General features: G+C 43.3%; 1 protein-coding gene across 1 annotated transcript in view; it reads right to left on the bottom strand.

The window, feature by feature from the left end:
• Positions 1-15,855, bottom strand: part of LOC135055444 (thyrotropin-releasing hormone receptor-like) — a 282,094-nt gene extending 266,239 nt beyond the window's left edge. Inside the window, exons 1-2 of the mRNA XM_063959541.1 lie at positions 15,690-15,855; positions 14,362-15,261 (exon numbers count right to left, since the gene is read on the bottom strand). Coding sequence (XP_063815611.1) covers positions 14,362-15,165 — 804 coding nt within the window. The 5' untranslated portion in view covers positions 15,166-15,261; positions 15,690-15,855. The remainder of the gene's footprint in view (positions 1-14,361; positions 15,262-15,689) is intronic.
• Between the last annotated feature and the right edge of the window lie 10,530 nt (positions 15,856-26,385).

Raw genomic sequence — 26,385 nt, 5'->3', positions numbered from 1 at the left:
GACTGCTTACGCTCTTACCCAATATTTCTTAACTTGACAATGACTTCTGATGAATGTGCTGCACGTGACGTATAAGGGAGGATGTTCCTAGGTGGTTAACGTCCTTACACCTACTTATTACGGATTGACAAAGGCAACACATGGCTTGACACCTGTTGTCTGGATTTGTGGAGAAATAATTCCACACCGAAGAGGTGGCTTTTTTGGTATTTTGACCAGGCATGACAATGGGCTTATTCATCCTACAGACAACAACTGTCTCCCCCAGATCCTGATTTAAACAAACCACATCACCATCAGAATCCTCCTCGTCAACTTCCTCCTCAGCGCCAGCAACACCCATATCCTCATCCTGGTGTACTTCAACAGTGACATCTTCAATTTGAATATCAGAAACTGGACTGTGGGTGCTCCTTCAAGCACTTGCAGAGGGCATGCAAATGGTGGAAGGAGCCACCTCTTCCCGTCCAGTGTTGGGAAGGTCAGACATCGCAACCTCCGACACATTTGGACTCTCCTTGGGGATTTGTGATAAAATCTTAGAACGCACAGTTCTTTGTTGTGCTTTTGTCAGCTTAACTGTTATAATTTTTCTAGCGGGAGGATGAGGGCTTCTATCGTCATGTAAAGCTGAACCACTAGTCATGAACATAGGCCAGGGCCTTAGCCGTTCCTTACCACTCCGTGTCGTAAATGGCATATTGGCAAGTTTACGTTTCTCCTCAGACCATTTAAAAAAATTGTATGTCATTTTACTGAACTTTGGCTTTTTGGATTTTACATGCCCTCTACTGTGACATTGGGCATCGGCCTTGGCAGACGACGTTGATTGCATTTCATCGTCTATGTCATGACTAGTGGCAGCAGCTTCAGCACAAGGAGGAAGTGGCTCTTGATCTTTCCCTATTTTATCCTCCAAATTTTTGTTCTCCATTATTTTTCTGGAGTTATATAACAAAATATGTGGCACAGGAGAACGTACCCCTACACCACACAGGGAAAACCCTGTAAAAATTATTTGGATTAAATATTCATAACCCCTTTATTTGGAGTAAACAATATACAGCACAGGACAGCACCACTGGAATTATATGGCAGTACCACTGAACTGGACTTATACGGCAGTTCCACTAGACTTATACAGCAGTACCACTTGACTTATATGGCAGTACTACTGGACTTATACGGCAGTACCACTGGACTTATACGGCAGTACCACTGGACTTATAGGACAGTATAACTGGACTTATGCGGCAGTACCACTGGACTTATATGGCAGTATCACTGAACTTATATGGCAGTACCACTGTATTTATATGGCAGTACCACTGGACATTTAAGGCAGTATCACTGGACTTATATGACAGTACCACTGGATTTATACGGCAGTTCCACTGGACTTATATGGCAGTACCACTGGACTGGATTTATATGGCAGTACCAATGGACTGGATTTATACAACAGTACCAATGGACTTATACGGCAGTACCACTGGATTTATATAGCAGTACCACTAGTCATATACGGCAGTATCACTGGACTTATATGGCAGTACCACTGGATATATACGGCAGTTCCACTGGACTTATACGGCAGTACCACTGGACTTATAGGACAGTATAACTGGACTTATACGGCAGTACCAATGGACTTATACGGCAGTACCACTGGACTTATATGGCAGTATCACTGGACTTATATGGCAGTACCACTGGTCTTATAAGGCAGTACCACTGGATTGGATTTATACGGTAGTACCACTGGTTTTATACGGCAGTACCACTGGATTGGATTTATACGGTAGTACCACTGGATTTATATGGTAGTTCCACTGGACATATACGGCAGTTTCACTGGACTTATATGGCAGTACCACCGGACTTATACAGCAGTACCACTGGTCTTATACGGCATTATCACTGGATTTATACGGCAGTACCACTGGATTATACGGCAGTACCACTGGACTTATATGGTAGTACCACTGGACTCATACGGCAGTTCCACTGGACTTATACGGCAGTAACAGTGGACTTATAGGACAGTATAACTGGACTTATACGACAGTACCAATGGATTTATATTGCAGTACCACTGGACTTATACGGCAGTACCACTGGATTATACAGCAGTACCACTGGATTTATACGGCAGTACCACTGGACTTATACGGCAGTACCACTGGACTTATAGGACAGTATAACTGGACTTATACGATAGTACCAATAGTCTTATACGGCAGTACCACTGGACTTATACGGCAGTACCACTGGACTTATACGGCAGTACCACTGGACTTATATGGCAGTATCACTGGATTTATATGGCAGTACCACTGGTCTTATAAGGCAGTACCACTGGATTGGATTTATACGGTAGTACCACTGGTCTTATATGGTAGTTCCACTGGACATATACGGCAGTTTCACTGGACTTATATGGCAGTACCACCGGACTTATACAGCAGTACCACTGGTCTTATACGGCATTATCACTGGACTTATACGGCAGTACCACTGGATTATACGGCAGTACCACTGGACTTATACGGCAGTACCACTGGACTCATACGGCAGTACCACTGGACTTATACGGCAGTGACAGTGGACTTATAGGACAGTATAACTGGACTTATACGACAGTACCAATGGACTTATATTGCAGTACCACTGGACTTATACTGCAGTACCACTGGATTATACAGCAGTACCACTGGATTTATACGGCAGTACCACTGGACTTATACGGCAGTACCACTGGACTTATATGGCAGTATCACTGGACTTATATGGCAGTACCACTGGTCTTATAAGGCAGTACCACTGGATTGGATTTATACGGTAGTACCATTGGATTTATATGGTAGTTCCACTGGACATATACGGCAGTTTCACTGGACTTATATGGCAGTACCACCGGACTTATACAGCAGTACCACTGGTCTTATACGGCATTATCACTGGACTTATACGGCAGTACCACTGGATTATACGGCAGTACCACTGGACTTATATGGCAGTACCACTGGACTCATACGGCAGTACCACTGGACTTATACGGCAGTAACAGTGGACTTATAGGACAGTATAACTGGACTTATACGACAGTACCAATGGACTTATATTGCAGTACCACTGGACTTATACGGCAATACCACTGGATTATACAGCAGTACCACTGGATTTATACGGCAGTACCACTGGACTTATACGGCAGTACCACTGGACTTATAGGACAGTATAACTGGACTTATACGACAGTACCAATAGTCTTATACGGCAGTACCACTGGACTTATACGGCAGTACCACTGGACTTATACGGCAGTACCACTGGACTTATATGGCAGTATCACTGGACTTATATGGCAGTACCACTGGTCTTATAAGGCAGTACCACTGGATTGGATTTATACGGTAATACCACTGGTCTTATATGGTAGTTCCACTGGACATATACGGCAGTTTCACTGGACTTATATGGCAGTACCACCGGACTTATACAGCAGTACCACTGGTCTTATACGGCATTATCACTGGACTTATACGGCAGTACCACTGGATTATACGGCAGTACCACTGGACTTATACGGCAGTACCACTGGACTCATACGGCAGTACCACTGGACTTATACGGCAGTGACAGTGGACTTATAGGACAGTATAACTGGACTTATACGACAGTACCAATGGACTTATATTGCAGTACCACTGGACTTATACGGCAGTACCACTGGATTATACAGCAGTACCACTGGATTTATACGGCAGTACCACTGGACTTATACGGCAGTACCACTGGACTTATAGGACAGTATAACTGGACTTATATGACAGTACCAATAGACTTATATGGCAGTACCACTGGACTTATACGGCAGTACCACTGGACTTATAGGACAGTATAACTGGACTTATACGGCAGTACCACTGGACTTATATGGCAGTATCACTGGACTTATATGGCAGTACCACTGGTTTTATATGGCAGTACCACTGGACATTTATGGCAGTATCACTGGACTTATACGGCAGTACCACTGGATTTATACGGCAGTTCCACTGGACTTATACGGCAGTACCACTGGACTAGACTTATATGGCAGTACCACTGGACTTATACGGCAGTACTACTGGACTGGATTTATACAACAGTACCAATGGACTTATACGGCAGTACCACTGGATTTATATAGCAGTACCACTGTACATATACGGCAGTATCACTGGATTTATATGGCAGTACCACTGGATATATACGTCAGTTCCACTGGATTTATACGTCAGTACCACTGGGCTTATAAGACAGTATAACTGGACTTATACGGCAGTACCAATGGACTTATACGGCAGTACCACTGGACTTATACGGCAGTACCACTGGACTTATATGGCAGTATCACTGGACTTATATGGCAGTACCACTGGACTTATATGGCAGTACCACTGGATTTATATGGTAGTTACACTGGACATATACGGCAGTATCACTGGACTTATATGGCAGTACCACCGGACTTATATGGCAGTACCACTGGTCTTATAAGGCATTATCACTGGACTTATATGGCAGTACCACTGGATTATACAGCAGTACCACTGGACTTATACGGCAGTAACACTGGACTTATACGGCAATAACACTGGACTTATAGGACAGTATAACTGGACTTATACGACAGTACCAATGGACTTATATTGCAGTACCACTGGACTTATACGGCAGTACCACTGGATTATACAGCAGTACCACTGGACTTATACAGCAGTACCACTGGATTTATATGGTAGTTCCACTGGACATATACAGCAGTATCACTGGACTTATATGGCAGTACCACCGGACTTATACAGCAGTACCACTGGTCTTATACGGCATTATCACTGTACTTATACTGCAGTACCACTGGACTTATACAGCAGTACCACTGGATTATACAGCAGTACCACTGGATTTATACGGCAGTACTACTGGATTTATACGGCATTATCACTTTACTTATACTGCAATTCCACTGGACTTATATGGCAGTATCACTGGACTTATATGGCAGTACCACTGGATTTTTATGGTAGTTCCACTGGACTTATATGACAGTACCACTGGATTTATACGGCAGTTCCACTGGACTTATACGGCACTACCACTGGACTGGACTTATATGGCAGTACCACTGGACTTATATGGTAGTACCACTGAACTGGATTTATACGACAGTACCAGTGGACTTATACGGAAGTACCACTGGATTTATATATCAGTACCACTGGACATTTACGGCAGTATAACTGGACTTATATGGCAGTACCACTGGATTTATACAGCAGTTCTACTGGACTTATATGGCAGTACCACTGGACTGGACTTATGTGGCAGTACCACTGGACTTTTACAACAGTACCACTGGACTGGATTTATACGACATTACCAGTGGACTTATACGGCAGTACCACTGGATTTATATAGCAGTACCACTGGACATATACGGCAGTATCACTGGACTTGTATGGCAGTACCACTTGATTTATACGGCAGTTCCACTGGACTTATACGGCAGTACCACTGGACTGGACTTATATGGCAGTACCACTGGACTTATATGGCAGTACCACTGGACTGGATTTATACGGCAGTACCACTGAATTTATATGGTAGTTCCACTGGACATATACGGCAGTATCATTGGACTTATATGGCAGTACCACAAGACTTATACGGCAGTACCACTGGTCTTATATGTCAGTATCACTGTACTTATGCTGCAGTACCACTGGACTTATATGGCAGTACCACTGGATTTATATGGCAGTACCACTGGACATATATGGCAGTATCACTGGACTTATATGGCAGTACCACTGGATTTATATGGCATTTCCACTGGACTTATACGGCAGTACCACTGGACTGGAGTTTTATGGCAGTACCACTGGACTGGATTTATATGGCAGTACCACTGGATTTATATGGTATTTCCACTTGACATATGCGGCAGTATCACTAGATTTATATGGCAGTACCACTGGACTTATATGGCAGTACCACTGGACTGGATTTATACGGCAGTACCAATGAACTTATACGGCAGTACAATTAGACTTTTATGGCAGTACCACTAGACTTATACGCCAGTAACACTGGACTGGATTTATACAGCAGTACCACTGGATTTATATGGCAGTACCACTGGACAAATATGGCAGTATCACTGGACTTATACGGGAGTATCACTGGACTTATATGGCAGTACCACTGGACTGGATTTATACGTTAGTATCACTGGACTTATACGGCAGTACCATTGGACTTATACGGCAGTATCACTGGACATATACGGCAGTATCACTGGACATATTCGGCAGTATCACTGGACATATATGGCAGTATCACTGGACTTATACAGCAGCACTGGACATATGGCAGCAGAGGACACCACCACTGTGACTGGACTGATGCAGCACAAGACACCACCACTGGACTGATGCAGTACAAAACAGCACTGGAATAACACACATAAGACAGAGCAGGTCGCCACACCACTTTCCCGCACAGACAGACACTGAGGAGAGAGACACGTCCTCTCACTACACTCTCCAGGACGGGAGTGAAAATGGTGGCGACGCACGCCACCTTATATGGAATCCAAAACCCATGAGAATCCGACAGCGGGATGATGATGTTTTGTCTCATTCTGGTTTCCGAGTCTTGTGGGAAGTCCCGAGCCAGACTCGGATCCGGGCTAGGGATGTGAAGTTCGGTAGGCTTTGGTTCTCAGATAACCGAACCTGCTCATCTCTAATGTGCAAGTCATGAGTGTCCCGGTTTGAAGGGATAGTGTGGTAAGCCTAAATAGGTGTACAAATCAGAGGAAGACCCAGTGGGCACCAAACAAGTGCAACCAATAATAGAGTTTGTGCAGTGCAGTGCATGAATACTACCAAATCACAGATGGTGATAAACAGCCTGAATGGAGAGTGATAGCTAGTCACTATCTGGTACGCAAACTACTTGTGTATGTGTGTCGAAACGCACCTTGCAAGATTATACTACACCATAAGGCGCTTGTTTTTCTCCCCCCCTTTTTCGCATATATATATATATATATATATATATATATAAATGCATGCAAGATGGAGAGTAATTTCTGCTGTATTACAGAGTAGAGGTTTTTGCAGAGTCATTGATGCCTAGTGTTAAATGCATGTCTTGTACAACATAGGTGCATTATAGATAAAAGTGGGATGTACTGTATTTGTGACTTGTGCTTGGTGTGAGACAGATGCATATACTGCTTTTTCACATAGTGTTGCATCTCCAGCTCTGCAATTTTGAGTTTATGAAATTTTTCATGTGCTTTTTTTTTTAACTCAAATTTGCAACCTACTGTTCTCTGCTTCAATCCATTTATACTCAAAATCCCTGTCAGTGCAAGACAAAAACAACACCTGTGAAGCATAGACCAATTTGGCATAATAGGAAACAGTTATTTCCATATATTGTCAATGTTTACTGCAATTATTTCTTAAAGCTATTTACAGTATCTGTCAATACCAGTTCTTGTAGGAGCACATTCCTCAGTCCCATTGCTCTTACCGTTAAAGAACCTTTAACACATCTGCTGTTCATAGTGGTTATTTATTACATGCACCTGATGCTCCCCTCAAAATAACTTGCTTTGTACTGTCTTTCTGACCACTCTTTGGTTTCAAGGTATCTGCCTAACCTCTCTATGTTGAAAAATCTCCATAGGTGTGCTATATAAATGTGCAAATATCACATCAAAGTAAATTACAACCTCCTTCCACTTTAGTACTAAACCTGTTAATTAAATAAACGTTGTTTTAACCGTAATTATGACATAAATTAATCATGGGAATGAGAAGACATCATGATTATTTAATTACTTTATTTTGTGTCAATGTTCTGTTTCTTTTTTGTTAACCAGCTCAGAGAACATCTGAAATGTGCTTCTCAGCTGAAGTGCAACATGGAAACACAATATGGGTCACATTAAAAGAATAAGATGAGACCTGCAGACCACCAGCTCAGAGTTTGGAGAGAGATACAAAGTATGGGCCTTATTCAGACTCGGACACAGCCGCGCATCTGTATGCAGCGACTGTATCCAGAGGGTCTGTGCACGCACAGGGCCGGTGCAAGGTTTCTTGGCGCCCTAGGCAAAATTTCTGCCTACTGCCCCCCAACACCATCAATTACTCACTTTCCCAGTCACTAAGGTGAAAGTACATAGGTGGCATCTTATATGTTTCCCAGCCGTCTGACTGCATTGAGTATAAGGATGTATCTCTCAAAGACATCCTACATTATTTGATGGGTACACCTAGTGGCACTCCCTTCCCAGATACTGACACCCTACCCAGCTGCCTATCTCTTTCTATTTCATTCATCTCTCATACATACATACATACATACATACACATCCATACACTGCCTCTCTCATATACAGTATACATTCATACTCTGTCTCCCTCATTCCTTCACATCTTTCTACTTTTTCTCTGTCATTCTCATTCTCACTCTCTTTTACACATATACTATCTCCCTTTATTTCTGCCACACACATCTCTCTTTCATTCTGTCTCTCATACATACATATGTATATATATATATATATATATACATCCATACATACACTGTCTCTCACATACATGCAAACATACATACATACATACATGCATCCATTCACTGCCTCTATCATACATACACTGACTCTCTCATACATACATACATACATACATACATACATGCATACATGCATACATACATACATACATACCTACATGCACTGCCTCTCTCATACATACATACATACATACATAGCCTCTCTCATACATACATACATACATACATACATACATACATAGCCTCTCTCATACATAGATCCATACACTGCCTCCATGCATACATACACACATCCATCCATCCATACACTGCCTCTCTCATACATACATACATACATACATACATACTTACATAGCCTCTCTCATACATACATACATACATACATACATACATAGCCTCTCTCAAACATACATCCATACATACATAGCCTCTCACATACATCCATACACTGCCTCCATGCATACACACATATATCCATCCATACACTGCCTCTCTCATACATACATACATACATACATACATACATAGCCTCTCTCATACATACATACATACATACATACATACATACATACATAGCCTCTCTCAAACATACAGCCATACACTGCCTCCATGCATACACACATATATCCATCCATACACTGCCTCTCTCATACATCCATTCATACATAGCCTCTCTCAAACATACATCCATACACTACCTCCGTACATAACACACATACAGTATATACATCCATACACTGCCTCCATGCATACACACATATATACATCCATACATTCTCTCATACATACATACATACATACATACACTGCCTCTCTCATACATACATACATACATACACTGCCTCCATGCATACATACATACATACATACATACACACACATCCATCCATCCACTACCATTCATAGCCTATCTCATACATACATACATACATACATACATACATACATAGCCTCTCTCAAACATACATCCATACATACATAGCCTCTCTCATTCATACATACATACATACATACATACACTGCCTCCATGCATACACACATCCATCCATCCATACACTACCTTTCACATACATACATACATACATACATACATACATACATAGCCTCTCTCAAACTATGTATCCATCATACATACATACATACATACATACATACATGCATACATAGCCTCTCTCATACATACATACATACATACATACATACATAGCCTCTCTCAAACATACATCCATACACTGCCTCCATGCATACACACATATATACATCCATACATTATCTCATCCATCCATACATACACTGCCTCTCTCATACATACATACATACATACATACATAGCCTCTCTCATACATACATCCATACACTGCCTCCATGCATACACACACATATATACATCCATACACTGGCTATATACATACACACATATATACATCCATACACTGCCTCCGTACGTACACATATATACATCCATATACTGCCTCTATACATACACACATATATACATCCATACACTGCCTCTATACATACATCAATATATACACACTGTCTCCATACATACACACATATATAATATACATCCATACACTACCTCTGTACATACACACATATATACATCCATACACTACCTCCATACATACAACATATATACATCCATACACTGCCTCCATACATACACACACATATACATCCATACACTGCCTCTCTCATACATACACACATATATACATCCATTCACTACGTCCGTACATACACACATATATACATCCATACACTACCTCCATACAAACACACATATATACATACATACATACAATACCTCCGTACATACACACATATATACATCCATACACTACCTCCATACATACACACATATATACATCCATACACTACGTCCGTACATACACACATATATACATCCATACACTACCTCCATACATACACACACATATACATCCATACACTACCTCCGTACATACACACATATATACATCCATACACTACCTCCGTACATACACACAAATATACATCCATACACTACCTCCGTACATAACACACATACAGTATATACATCCATATACTGTCTCTATGCATACACACATATATACATCCATACACTGCCTCTATACATATACACATATATACATCCATACACTGCCTCTATACATACACACATATATACATTCATACATACACTGCCTCTAAACATACACACATATATACATCCATACACTGCCTCTATACATACACACATATATAGATCCATACACTGCCTCTATACATACACACATATATACATCCATACACTGCCTCTATACATACACACATATATACATACTATCTCCATACATACACACATATATACATCCATGCTGAACATACATCCATATATACATACTGGCCCTCATTCCGAGTTGTTCGCTCGCAAGGCGAATGTAGCAGAGTTACACACGCTAAGCCGCCGCCTACTGGGAGTGAATCTTAGCTTCTTAAAATTGCGACCGACGTACGCGCAATATTGCGATTACAAACGAGTTAGCAGTTTCTGAGTAGCTTCAGACTTACTCTGCCTGTGCGATCAGTTCAGTGCTTTTCGTTCCTGGCTGACGTCATAAACACACCCAGCGTTCGCCCAGGCACTCCCACCGTTTCTCCGGCCACTCCTGCGTTTTTTCCGGAAACGGTAGCGTTTCCAGCCACACGCCCCTAAAACGCCGTGCATCCGCCCAGTAACACCCATTTCCTGTCAATCACAATGCGAACGTCGGAGCGATGAAAATGCCGTGAGTAAACTTACTTTCATCATAGTAAAGTTACTTGGCGCAGTCGCAGTGCGAACATTGCGCATGCGCACTAAGAGAATTCTCACTGCGATGCGATGAAAATCTCCGAGCGAACAACTCGGAATGAGGGCCACTGTCTCCATACATACACACATAAATCCAATCCCCCTCCTCCCCCAGCCAGTGCACACTCCCCCCAGGTTGTGACTTTAGGCAGCCACTAGGGTTGGTTATGGTTAGAATCAATCAAGTTGGGTTCCCCACCATAACACAGGTGCGGCATCTTACCGCTGGCCAGGATGCTCCCTGCTGCTGCCACCCTCTTCTGGCTCATGGTGCCGCCTGGGCTAGCGCTGCTGCTGGCGGGGAGTCACTGCTCCCAAAGCTGCTGCCGCCTTCATAGTGCGCTGCAGCTGCTGATGGGCGGGCCGCGGGAGACTGCTGCTAGCGAGGGGCAGGCGGCTGCTGCATAAATGCTGTCACTTGTCCTCAATTCCCTTCTCCGGAACCCACAGATCTATATGAAATAAAAACGATGCTGTGGGTTGCGGGAGAAAGTGGCGCCGCTCATCCCTCATTTTATAGGTATGCTGCTAAGTACCACCCTCCAGCGGCTGGCGCTCTAGGCAGCTGCCTAAAGCTGCCTAATGGTAGCGCCGGCCCTGTGCACGCACAACGGCTGCAGTGCTTATTCGCGGGCGTAGTCCGGACAACGCAGGCATCTCCAGACCATTTGTGGGGCAGCTGCATGATGTCACATGCAGCCTCTCAAAATAAAGTGGCACCAGACCGCTTTCCAGTGCAGCCAGGCTGCACATGCGGGTGTAGACATTAAATCGATGTGTTCGCAATTAAATTGCGATCACATCGTGGGGCGGCATCACGCACATGCTGGGTAGCCCAGCATGTGAGTGGATGGATGCTAATCTTGCTGCGGATGCAAAATCTGCGTCCATATCTGAATAACCCCCAATGTATGAAAAATGTACTTTCCCCCACCATTACACAACCTTTCCATATAAAAAAACCTTGTCTCTGTATCGCTATATAGAATGAGGCACATTAGAAAATAGACAACTGAAAAATAGTTAACAAAAGTAAAAAAATGAAAACTAGAATAGAAAAGTTACTTAAGCAAATCAATGTAATTACAATGCCATACAACAATCAAGCTCAAAATACATAGCAATTGCCAGCTATAGCCAGAGTTGGAGATCGAAAGTAAAATAGGAGACTTGTTGTCATGGCACTAGGAGTGCTGTTAGAGTAACGTGCATTTATCTTAAAACATTGCAAATTATCACTGCAGTGGTCAAGCATTGGAAAAAAAAAGTTGTGTTAATTGTATAAGGTCCCTTAAAAATCATTGTCAAATACACATTTACCATTTCACTACAGACAGTACAGGAGAGAGCACTAAAATGTTAATAAAAAAAATCTTGTTTAATAAGGTTCTTCTTATACAGAAACACAGAATATGCTAACAGAAAATATCTAATTGATCCATATAATCTGTTTATTTCAATGCATATACATTTTTTATTTTGTTTGTTCTTTTTTAAATTTGTATGTACATAGCTAATAATCCATGGATTTTGGAAGTAACTGTGTGAATTTGTACCACCTGCGCTGTGAGAATGTTCCATGTACACATACTAAGTGACAGCACATCTCTATAAGTCCTAATTCAGACTGCAGTGCATTTAAGGGGGACATTTACTAAGCAGTGATAAGAGCGGAGAAGTGAGCCAGTGGAAAAATTGCCCCATCAACCAATCAGCAGCTCTGTATAATTTTATAGTATGCAAATTATAGATGTTACTTCAGTGCTGATTGGTTGCCATGGGCAACTTCTCCACTGGAATACTTCTCCGCTCTTATCACTGCTTAGTAAATGTCACCCTAAGTCTTTTTTTTGTCACTCACATTGCCCAGACACCAGAGGTAAACATTTAACAGCTTACAGCACATTGACATGCTACACATCAGCTCCGGAGTGTTGTGCACAGTAGAGTTTATGTGTAATGCAAACCTCTTATATTCAATAAATGTCCCTTTCTCCCAAGATTCCTACACTTTACAGAAAAAAATCCTACTTGATTTGTGCTTATTCCTGCTTTGTTTCCAGGATTTCATCTAGCAGATGTTTGGCTCATGATAAATAAACATCAATGATACTTTGCTACAGTACAAATCAGTAGACCTAACATGTATTTGATTACATTTGTTTTTCTCTGTTTTGAAGAGAGATGATATTACTATTATTATTTTTATTACTGCTGCAGAGCACATGTTTATACTACATTATTGATACACATGTAAGCTCATCTTTGGGGGGATATCCAATTAGAAGTGATCCGTTTTCAGTCAATAAAAACAGCATGATATCGCGATTTTTGACCAATGGTTATTATTGTTGTATCCAATTAGAGGCTGTTTTTATCAACCGAAAATGGACCAGCGATAGTGTGATAACACATGGGATCTGGCGTAAATTTCCAATCCATGTGTTAGCGTGGTTCCGCAGCAGTTTATCACGGATTATGCTTTTCTTTGCTGAGGCACCCGGAGCATAATCCCCGGTAAGTGCCAGCTTCAGGGGGAGAAGCGCACTGCATCAGGGGGGTAATTGGATAGCCCCGACAAACCTGTTAGCAGCGCTAAATTACTGCTACTAATAGGATACCTCCCTTTGTCTTTGACAGGATGTGATAGGATGGAAATCAATAAAAAGTACAACACGTTCTACTTGAATTACAAATACCTGAAAGAATTTACAGCCAACTTGAAAACATATTGTAGGGCTAGGTATGAAGATGTGCACCTTTAGCTGTTATTCAATTACATCTGGCAGGATGAATGGGATTGAAGTATCATTGGATTTGAGGTATGTTAACCTTATGATTAATGGTGTGAAATGGATAATAAATAAAATTCTACTCACTTGTTTTCTTGAACTCACTGTGTTTTTGTTGCCTTTGCATGAAAGTTTTATGGAATTATAGGGCTTTCCATAGTGTTTTGAACTCATCCTGCTAAGATCCTGAGGGTTAGAAGGTAAGGGGTTCATAAATAATATCCGAGCTATCAAGCCATACAAAACAGTGGCAAGGACCAATGGAATCACATAAAAAATAGTGAAGTCCAAAAAGTAGATGGGAGTATACAAGTTTCTAGACACCCTGTAGCCACAGTTGACTTGGACACCATCAGCAAACTTGACTTCTGTAGTGTCCACCAGGAAGAACCACATAACACAGTACACTGAGGTGAACATCCAAACAAAAGCTATTATTTTCTTAGCTCTGGATACAGTGCAGATAAATTGTGCTTTTATGGAGTGGCAGATAGCTATGTATCGCTCTATGGTGAAGGCTGTAATTGAACAAGCTGAGATGTTGATGCCAAGGTACTGCAGATAGGTGATGCAAAGACACCCAACATAGCCATAAACCCAAGAAGCAACCACTTCTGAAATGTTGGGAAGCCCAGCAGCCAGAAGAACTATTAGATCAGCGATGGCCAAACTAACCAGGTAACAGTTTGTTGGGGTCATCATGTGTTTGGTTCTTAAGACCACTAAAACGACCATGATGTTTCCAGCAATACCAACTCCGCAGATCAAAAGGACAAGAAAGATGGTAACAACTTGAATTTCTAGGGCATTCTGGGGCATATTGCCTAGGGTCTGATTGATTTGGGTTTCATTCATCATATGCATTCCTAAAGTTAGTGAATAATTATCCATGTTTTTATTGTATTAGCTATTTGTGAGCCTTTGTGATGAAGGTTAACAAATAAAGATACTGGATAGAGCAGCACAATTCATTCAAATCCAAGTGTCCTGTGTAGAAATAAAATAAGTCAAAGAAAACATTATGTAAAATAATTCAGAACAATTATTTTCTTTCCAATTGTTTATAACATCTATTTGTGCTGTTCATATGCTTGCCAATTAAGTAAAACATACATATACAAATGTCATACAAAGATAGCTAAAAGTTTTAAAAAGCTTACACTAATAACTTGTATTTTAAGTCATCTTTATGTATTTCTCCTTTAGAAACAATTTAACACACTGCATTGTTTCTGAAAAGTACATACATTTTTTTTATTAATTAGAAAATGACCATTAACTTGTTAAATTAATATTAAGCAGTACTGTGTTTACACCATTTAATAATTTTAAGTGAATGCTCAAAAATAACTAGAAAAGCCATAAAAATAGAAGACATTCCTGAAAATTAATTGAAATAAAAGTGTTTTATTTACCATTTCAAGTGTGGCTGCTGTCCTATTTGGTGAGAGATGTGCACTACAGATCCGAAAAGCAGCAGTGTGGTGTAGTACTTACTGCTGTTCAGGTTTTCTCAGTGGTATTCCCCGTTGAAGCAGCCTCTGCTGCTGCTATATACTGATTGAGGGAGAGAGAGAGAGAGACACAGAGAGAGCGAGAGATGAGAGAGAGGGAGTTTGCAGTCCAGCTTCAGCACCACAAACAGCTGCCAAAGCACAGCAGCGTCTGTGCTCCATTCCTTTCACTGAATGTGGAACTAAATGATATGCAAAGTAATTCACACTACACCCTCTATTATAAAACATGTTTCATTTAACAAGCTGAACACAGAATAGTGGAAAGCTTTTTAGCTGACGTTCAGACCATGACAATGTCTGAGACCACTGAGTTGTAATGCCAAACTGTATATTACAACTATATATTATACCTCTCATCCTAGATAGAGTATATACAATTTACTGCCAATGATGAGAATAAAAAAGTGTTTTATCACAAAAAAAAAGCATTATTTTCCTAGTAAATTTTTTTTATGCAGTATTTATTCTTCTCAGGGGGATAGAATATAAAATAAAACAGATAAAAACAACAGTCACAGAGGGGATAATTCCGAGTTGATCGCAGCAGGAATTTTGTTAGCAGTTGGGCAAAACCATGGGGGTCATTCCGAGTTGTTCGCTCGTTATTTTTTTCTCGCAACGGAGCGATTAGTCGCTAATGCGCATGCGCAATGTCCGCAGTGCGACTGCGCCAAGTAAATTTGCTATGCAGTTAGGTATTTTACTCACGGCATTACGAGGTTTTTTCTTCGTTCTGGTGATCGTAATGTGATTGACAGGAAGTGGGTGTTTCTGGGCGGAAATTGGCCGTTTTATGGGTGTGTGCGAAAAAACGCTACCGTTTCTGGGAAAAACGCGGGAGTGGCTGGAGAAACGGAGGAGTGTCTGGGCGAACGCTGGGTGTGTTTGTGACGTCAAACCAGGAACGAAACTGACTGAACTGATCGCAGATGCCGAGTAAGTCTGGAGCTACTCAGAAACTGCTAAGAAGTGTCTATTCGCAATTCTGCTAATCTTTCGTTCGCAATTTTGATAAGCTAAGATTCACTCCCAGTAGGCGGCGGCTTAGCATGTGCAAAGCTGCTAAAAGCAGCTTGCGAGCGAACAACTCGGAATGACCCCCCATGTGCACTGCAGGGGGGGCAGATTTAACATGTGCAGAGAGAGATAGATTTGGGTGTGGTGTGTTCAATCTGCAATCTTAATTGCAGTGTAAAAATAAAGCAGCCAGTATTTACCCTGCACAGAAACAAAATGACCCACCCAAATCTAACTCTCTCTGCACATGTTATATCTGCCTCCCCTGCAGTGCACATGGTTTTGCCCAACTGCTAACAAAGTTCCTGCTGCGATCAACTCAGAATTAACCCCATAGTGTGCCCATGTTTCAGTATAGATAAAGGTGTTGGATGAGTAGTGCAGTATCATATGGCATTATGGTGCTGATTCAGAGATGTACGTGAACCCGCTGATTGACATACATATCTGGTGTTTAGAGATCTGCACATGTGCAGATGCTGGTTTCATTCTATGAGATTACTCATAGTGCCCCCAAGCCATATGGGGTCAGGATGGGGGCACCGCTGCCAGCGTAACCAGAAAATGGGGACATGTCAGCTGTTTTCAGGAAGTACCAAAGCCAGTGTCTGCTTCTTCTCACGCAGATTTACTGGCCTAGCAAGCAGGCAGGAGGCAGCCAATCCGAACAAGCTTAAGTTTACTCAGATGGCCAATGCTGCCACTGATGGTGGCTATGGTGATCCAGTGCTGCATTTTTGGGTGCAGCACTTGGATCTGAGATTCCAGCAGGAGGCGTCTTTTTCCTTCAGGCTCCCCTGCAGACATAAGTATATTTTTGCACAGCAGCTACGTCCAAAGATGCAGCTTTTGTACAAAAGCGTCCATCTCTGAATCAGGCCCTATGTTAGCATCATAGCTACATGGTAGCTGTATTATGGCTCCATTGGTACCAGTGGTTTATCTATAATAGATGCAGTGTGTGTGGTGCACATGGGCCCCTGGGTCCAGAGGGGCCCACACCGCACACCCTACACCCATTTTTTCAATACTTATCTCTCTGGAGTGTGTGGTGGTGGAAGTGACATTGACTCTAAACACTAGGTGGTGCGCAGGACTTGCAGTAGATGGTGCACTAGGTTTCCCGATGATTTTCCCTACTGCACGTGCACATAACATAGTGCACCACCTAGTGCTCAGAGTCCCTCCCACTGCCTGCTAGAGAAGAGGAGGACTGGATGGAGATTGCACAATGGCCCCCTCCTCTATTAATATACCCCTGATTGGGACCGTTCTTAATGCTAGCATATGCTGTACAGTTTTCACTGTTGCATAGGGACATAAGACAGTCTAGTCCAATCCATGTTTGACAGTCTGATCCACAGACAATAACTGTAGTCACTGACAATTTTGTATGAAATGAGCAAACATTATTTTATGACCCTTTAGCAATCTCCTGGAAGTGACTATCATGACAGAATGATTGAATTGCTTATTGTAGTTTAACTTTAAATAGGCCATCTGTCTGACGTATATCTGTTTGCAGTGCTTTAGAAAGCTGGGCTGCCTTTCCTGTGCTGTCAAATACATTAATCACAATATCATTCTTACATTTCCACAGATTGCGTTATACAATTATGTTTCACATTTTTAGGAGGTCTTAATTTACTTTAATAAAGGGTATCTATCAACAAGCTGCGAAGGCAGCCATTTTGTGGGCTAAGCCTATATCACAATATACAGGAAATTATTTATATTATTGAGGCAAGCCACCATTGACATCACTGAAGCATCCAATATAGTTGCTTTTTTCATTATCATTGGTTACTAATGTATTAAAGGAAAACTAATTCTAAACCATTTTTGTGCTTCATTTTGTCTAGCAGAGGCGAGTGTATGTGCTACACATGGTTGCTATTACTTTATAAAGTAATGGAGTGATTTATCTGAGTTGCAAAAAGGGATAATTATCAGCTTTTGGGCCAAGAGTGACAGTATTTCACAATATGTTGTGAGAGGTGAATGTAGGTGTTTTGTAGCGCCAAAGGAAAAGAAAACTTACAAGTTACATAAATACAGACTAATATGAATAAGTAAAAATGTCACAAACATCCTCATGAAAACTCATCTGTGTATTTAAACATATGCTCATATCTTTCAATCTGAAATCCTCACACTGTCTGTGAACATTAGGCACCAATTTGTATATACACGGTTAAGTCACATTATTATGACTACCAGCTAATAACCAGAGTAACCGCCATGTGCAGCACGGACAGCAGCTAGATGGGCTGAATGGTCATTTTAGACACACATCTGGTAGCCCCCAGGCTCATTTTGACGGTGAGCTGCTCCACTGTAGCATGTTGGCCGGCCCTCATGCACCTTCGTAGCCTACATTCACCTCTCACAACATCGGCATGTGGTGGTGCCATTGATGGTGAAATGGTGCCATTTGTCCAGTCATGATACACCTTCACCACAGCAGCATGCGAACAGTTCACAAACTGTCCTGTTTCAGAAATACTGTCACTCTTGGCCCAAAAGCTGAGAATTATCCCTTTTTGCAACTCGGATAAATCGCTCCATTTATCCATGACAGCAACAAGTGATATGCAGATGGCCTATTGCGCACCTTATGTCCCCGCCAAGCCAGAGCCTGACACGTGACATACTTTATTAGCTACATGCTGCCAACGTCAAATGTAGGAGGTGGTCATAATAATGTGACTCGACTGAGTATAAAAAAAACAATTGTCATGTTATGATTTGCTTGTAATTATAAATACCTGTGTTTGAAATTTTACTCAGTGATGCATATATTATTGAAGGCCTGGTGTTTGCTTAGTCACATACGGTGCTATTCATCACCTTTCATCAGCTAAACATTTTCTCACTGGTAACCTGTATTAATTAGCCATAGTATTCCTTTACATGCAATCTAGGGTCAACTCACTGTGCTGGTCAATGGGCTTAATTCAGACCCGATCGCAGCAGCAAATTTGTTAGCAGATGGGCAAAACCATAGGGGGGTAATTCAGAGTTGTTCGCAGCAGCATATTTGTTAGCAGTTGGGTAAAACCATGTGCACTGCAGGTGGGCCAGATATATCATGATTTGCAGAGACAGTTAGATTTTGGTGGGTTATATTGTTTCTGTATAGAGTAAATACTGGCTGCTTTATATTTACACTAAATTTAGATTTAAGTTTAAACACACCCCACCCAAATCTAACTCTCTCTGCACATTTTATATCTGCCTCACCTGCAGTGTACTGTACATGTTTTTGCCCAACTGCTAACAAATTTGCTGCTACGATCAACTCTGAATTAGGGCCCTTGTGCACTGCAGGGGGTGCAGATATAACGTGCAGAGAGAGTTAGATTTGGGTGAGTTATATTGTTTCTGTGCAAGGTAAATACTGGCTGCTTTATTTTTACACTGCAATTTAGATTTCAGTTTTAACACACCCCACCCAAATCTAACTCTCTCTGCACATGTTATATCTGCCACACCTGCAGTGCACATGGTTTTGCCCAACTACTAACAAATTTGCTGCTACAATTAACTCCGAATTACCCCCAATGTGCATTCACATTACACACATTGGGGCTAATTCAGACCTGATTGCTGCTGTGCATTTTCGCACAGGTCTGAACTGTGCATGCACCGGCGCCGCAGTGCACTGGCACATGTCAGACAGCCGACGGCTGTCTCAGCCCTGCGATTAACTCTGTCTGAATGACAGGCTGAGGTGTTTGCTGGGCGGGAGGGGGCAGGCCGGTGGTGTTTGGACGCCATTTTAGGGGCGCGGTCTGGGCAGCGCAGGCGTGCCCGAACCGTGCGGGTGGCGGGTTGTGGCAGCTTCGTGACGTCACAAGCAGTGCTGCGACCCTCACAGCGATGGGTAACTCCCTGCCAGCGCGCAGGAGCTGCGCTGGCAAGGAGCTACTCTTCAAGTACAAAAGCATCGCCGCCGTACGATGCTTTTGTACTTGTGTGACGGGGCAGGGCCTGACATGCGGGGCGGACTAGGCCTGTGCTGGGCGTCTGTCCCCCCATGTCAGGGAAGCTGATCGTAGATGTGCTAAATTTAGCACATCTATGATCATGTCTGAATTAGGCCCACTGTTCATAACACTAAGAGCTAGATGCATCATCACTTTGCGAGTGATAAATTGGAGCAAAAAAAAGTACCAGCCAATCAGCTCCTAACTGCCATATCACAGGCCCTGTTTTAAAAATTATAGTTAGGAGCTGGTTGGCTGGTCATTTATAACTTTCCATTTTATCACTCTCCAAGCGATAATGCATCTAGCCCTTAGTGTTTGAAAATGAACAGCTGAACAACATCAGTAAACTGGTATTTGCCTGTTTTAACTTTAACAATTGTAATTTCATTATGCTCTAAGTCTAAATAACTTTAGTTTTATTACAAATACACAATGTACCACTAATTGCTTTTCTGTATTTAACGCTATGGTGTTCTCTCCAAAGCAATTACATTATTCACTGTCCCTGCAACTCAATATTTCCAAAACAGAATTTATTATATTTCCACCGACCAATTGTAGTTACCAATCTGATATCTCTATCACTGCTGAGAACTTGACAATCAATCCTACCCCACAAGCTCGCCACCTAGGTGTCCTCCTTGACTCTGGACCGTCCTTTGTTTCCCACATTTAATCTGTCTCAAAATCATGTTACATGCATCTAAAAAACATATCTAAAATATGACCATATCTTACACAAGACACTGCAAAAAATCTAATTTATGCTCTCATTATGTCACGCATTGATTATTGCAATAGTCATCTTATTGGTCTTACCAAAAAGAGACTCTCACCACTACAATCTATTCTGAATGCAACTGTGGGGCTAATCTTCCTTAATGTTCATTGTCTGTGGATAAACTCTGAAAGTTGATTGGTTACCTGTATTGTACTGTATTCAATATAAAATACTTTTACTCACACACACAAGGCCATTAACCAAACTACACCAACGTACATATCTTTTCTTATCTCAAAATATCTCCCAACCGAACCTTTTCACTCTTCACAAGATCTGTATTTCTCATGCACACTCATTGGGGGTAATTCCAAGTTGATCGCAGCAGGACATTTTTTAGCAGTTGGGCAAAACCATGTGCACTGCAGGGGGGGGCAGATATAACATCTGCAGAGAGAGTTAGATTTGGGTGGGTTATTTTGTTTCTGTGCAGGGTAAATACTGGCTGCTTTATTTTTACACTGCAATTTAGATTGCAGATTGAACTCACCACACCCAAATCTATCTCTCTCTGCACATGTTATATCTGCCTCCCCTGCAGTGCACATGGTTTTGCCCAACTGCTAAAAAATTTCCTGCTGCGATCAACTTGGAATTACCCCCATTATTCGCTCACATTCACGTTTGCAGGACTTTTACGTCGGGTTGCACCCACTCTCTGGAATGAGTTCCCACACACAATGAGACTCTCCTTTTGTCTCCAAATCTTCAAGCATTCCTTGAAAACTCACCTCGTCAGGCAAGATTATCAAATTTTGGAACCACCCACATAAACTTCATAAATATTCATAACTAATTACATTCCCTCTGTACAGTCTGTGCCAGCCTAACATACACGCACAAGCAAAAAGGGTGTGTGGCCTCGATAAAAGGGGCATGGCTTCGCAGGAATGCTGCTACGGCAAGTCATGCCTCCTGTTTTCGTCACTGAGGGGGCATGCACAGCAGTGTGAGCAGCTGGCATGTCCCCAGTCCCTCTGTTAATAGACGCTGTGACAGGGACCTCCCAATTCCCCCCCCCCCCCTTCATGGGAAACTGCGCCCCTCAGATGCGACAGCATGACAGTGCCCAAAAAATGGGGAAGGGGAGGATTGGGAAGGGGGCAGGGCTCCCACACTGCTGCCTGCCTGCTGCACCCGGCTGATAACACTGATGGCCAGTAGAGCATACTGCTGTAGGTATAAATAAATAATAGCTGGTGCAGCTGAACATGTAACTTGTACCAGCATTAAGCATAAGTATGTCAGAGACATCCTTCATTTTTCTCGCAGGCAGCCTCAGTGGGCTCTCCCCACAAGATCTGGTGCCCTTAGGCAGCTGCCCATAGCTGCCTAATGGAAGTGTCGGCCCTGCCATCTACTCTGCTGTTTTATATATTTTCTTCTTTTTTGTGAGAATGGCCATTTTTTCTTTGTATTGTTTGTTTTTCTCCTGATATTACGGGCACTCTTCACACTGTCATAAGGGGCCCCATAACCCTTGCATGCCCTTGTGGCATGCAATATTTTTATTATATGGAGTATTACCTCCAATCATAATTGTGTGAGTGGGTAAATATTGCACAGACAAAGGGTGTGCGATGGTTATGGGGTCGTAGCCCCTTGCAACAGCGTGAACAGCACACGCAGGGTCTGATGAATCACCTAGTATGTGCTGTGGTTGGGGGAGTGGCGGGTGCGGGGGATGCACAGATGGGGAGAGGACTGGGGGTGCCGCAGGTGGGGGAGGGGCAGTTGTAGTGGTGCCACGGGTGGGGCTGGTGCGGTGGTGGCATGTGTAGGGGAAAGGCGGGTGCATGGGTGCCGCGGATGGGGGAGGGGGTCTGGAGCCACCGCAGGTGGGGGAGAAGTGGTTGCAGGGGTGTCGTGGGTGGGGGAGGGGCGGATGTGGTGGTGCCACGGGTGGGGAAGGGGCAGTTGCGGGGGTGCTGCGGGTGGGGGGTGGGGTCTGGAGCCACCGCGGGTGGTGGTGGAGTGTGCCGCGGATGAGGCCCGGAGGTACTGAGAGTGGCGGAGGGGCAGGTAATGCTTCTCCTGCTTCTCCTCCTGGAAGCAGCATAGCTGCTGTTCTCCCTTTGGCAGTGGTTCTCCCGGAGACTCGCACATAAGCCGAGCAGCCAGTCACTATTGTTAGCGCCGGTGTCCCAAGGCGCCGCATTACAGGGAAGAAGATGCACTCAATAAACTACAGCTCCCAGCAACCCTTAGCGCCGGAATGCTTTGGCGCTAAGGGCTGCTGGGAGCTGTAGTTTATTTAGTGCTTCTACTTCCCTGTAATGCGGCGCATTGGGACACCGGCTCTAACAATAGTGACTGGCTGGCAGAACTGACTGACTCGCTGAATCAATGTAAAAGGCGAGAGTGCTGTGCAGTGTCAGTGACACTGCATACCCACTGCACTGCACAGCACTGTAACCTTTTCCATTGATTCAGCGTCCAGACATTACCCTCTGTGATATCACCCACTCTATCTGTTACATTAGCCATCTCGGCCCAGGTGCTGTGTTGCGGAGTAAGGGCCTCTGGGGTTCTGGGCATGGCTGTGGCTGGGAGGCACTTCTGTGACATCACTCGCAGAGGAGGCTCTGGGGCTCAGAGAGTATACGGCGCAGTGAGGGCTCTGAAAGTCTTCTGCTGCGCCTCTTTCATACACATCTATGCTGGTGGCCGCAGCAGCTTTTGTTCCACCTGCGCCATGGCTAGGGAGTGGGGATTGTTGATGCCGGAGAGGGCAGGTGGACTGGCAGCAGGACATAGGGGGTTATTCTGAACTGATCGCTAGCAGGCTACTTTTAGCACTGCTGCAATCAGGTAGTCGCCACCTAGAGGGGAGGGGGAAATCGCTGTACAGGGCTGCAAATGCTTGTGCAGAATGCTGAACAAACAAAAGTTTTTGCAGTCTCTGCACAAAAACTTACTCACCCACTGCGATCATCCAGGACGGAGCTGCCGTCAGGATCCCTCCCTGGAAACAGCTGGGCACGCCTGCATTCAGACGAACACTCCCTGAAATCGGCCAGTTGACGCCTCCGGCTGGCCTCTTCCTGTCAATCTTCTTGCGTTTGCCGCTGCAAACGCTTTCTTTGTTATTCCGCTGCAAACGCTTTCTTTGTTATTCTCGTAGCTGCCCGTTGAAAGCAGTCACCAGGCAGCGATGAGCCTGCGCATTGCCGCCTGCGTGCATGTTCAGTTCTGACCCGTTCGCACGGCTGCGAAAAAGTGCAGCATGTGAACGAGTCGGAATAACCCCCATAGGACGCTGCAGTAAAAGGATTTTTTTCCCCTATCTACAGCACAGAAACTTGCTGCAGATGCAGTGGCATACCCTCCAGCTGTACCTTTTTGGCAGGTACAGTACCTTTTTTTATGGTCTGTACCGATTTTTGGCTCTCCACACTCCCATTTAAAGTATAGGAAAGGGGGTGTGGCCATGGCACTTTACCCATGGCCATGCCCCCTTTTCGAATTTGTACCGATTTTTATGTGTAAATTGTTGGGGGGTATGTTGCTGCAGATGCAGTGGGCCTATTTTGGGGTGTGGACCTGGAGCTGCAGCTCCATCAGCCCCATTGTAAATCCTGCTCTGGGAACACACAGCAGCCAAAGGGCAGACCCTCCCATTGGATGTAACCTGTGTGGGAGCGCGTTTCTCACTCAATCAGCCGTGGACTGGTTGTGATAGACCTGCTGCTAACCCAATGAGAACTCCTAGTCACGCCCAGCGTTATACACACAGGCACAGATCTGGGCTATTACATAGGAGATATATTAATTAAACAAATATAAAAAGGTAAATAAAGATAAGAGGGTTCAGGGCTCCATACATCAGGTGGCCGTTTCCCTGATTCTCCGATCTGACCAGAACCTGTCGATTGGCCAAATGTAAACACAGATCACCGCCCATCAATAATCGCCAATCCATCAGAGAATCAGGGAACTGAATCATTTTAAAAATTCCTGATTTTGCAGATCCAGACAATTTTTGGGTCGGGATCAGAGAATCGATATTTTTCAACATATTGAATATCTCTGATTGTGTGACCCAGACTTGCTACAATCTGTATCAGATGTATGGGGCCCTTTAGAGTCCATTTAAACATTTGCAATCTCATGAATATTAGAGATGAGCGGGTTCGGTTTCTCTGAATCCGAACCCGCACGAACTTCATGTTTTTTTTCACGGGTCCGAGCGACTCGGATCTTCCCGCCTTGCTCGGTTAACCCGAGCGCGCCCGAACGTCATCATGACGCTGTCGGATTCTCGCGAGACTCGGATTCTATATAAGGAGCCGCGCGTCGCCGCCATTTTCACACGTGCATTGAGATTGATAGGGAGAGGACGTGGCTGGCGTCCTCTCCATTTAGATTAGGAGAGAGAGAGAGAGATTGACCTGAGGCTGATACTGTAGAAGAGAGTGCAGAGTTTAGTGACTGACCACAGTGACCACCAGCAGTGCAGTTGTTTTATTTAATATATCCGTTCTCTGCCTGAAAAAAACGGTACACACAGTGACTCAGTCACATACCATATCTGTGTGCACTGCTCAGCCCAGTGTGCTGCATGCCTGCATCATCTATGTATATATTATATATCTGACTGTGCTCAGCTCACACAGCTTATAATTGTGGGGGAGACTGGGGAGCACTGCAGTGCCAGTTATAGGTTATAGCAGGAGCCAGGAGTACAAGACAGTCACATACCATATCTGTGTGCACTGCTCAGCCCAGTGTGCTGCATCATCTATGTATATATTATATATCTGACTGTGCTCAGCTCACACAGCTTATAATTGTGGGGGAGACT

This window comes from Pseudophryne corroboree, chromosome 3 (genome assembly GCF_028390025.1).
Source record: "Pseudophryne corroboree isolate aPseCor3 chromosome 3, aPseCor3.hap2, whole genome shotgun sequence".
NCBI classification, from domain to species: domain Eukaryota; kingdom Metazoa; phylum Chordata; class Amphibia; order Anura; family Myobatrachidae; genus Pseudophryne; species Pseudophryne corroboree.
Note: the sequence above shows the minus strand (reverse complement) of the source record. Positions and strands in the feature narration are given on the sequence as shown.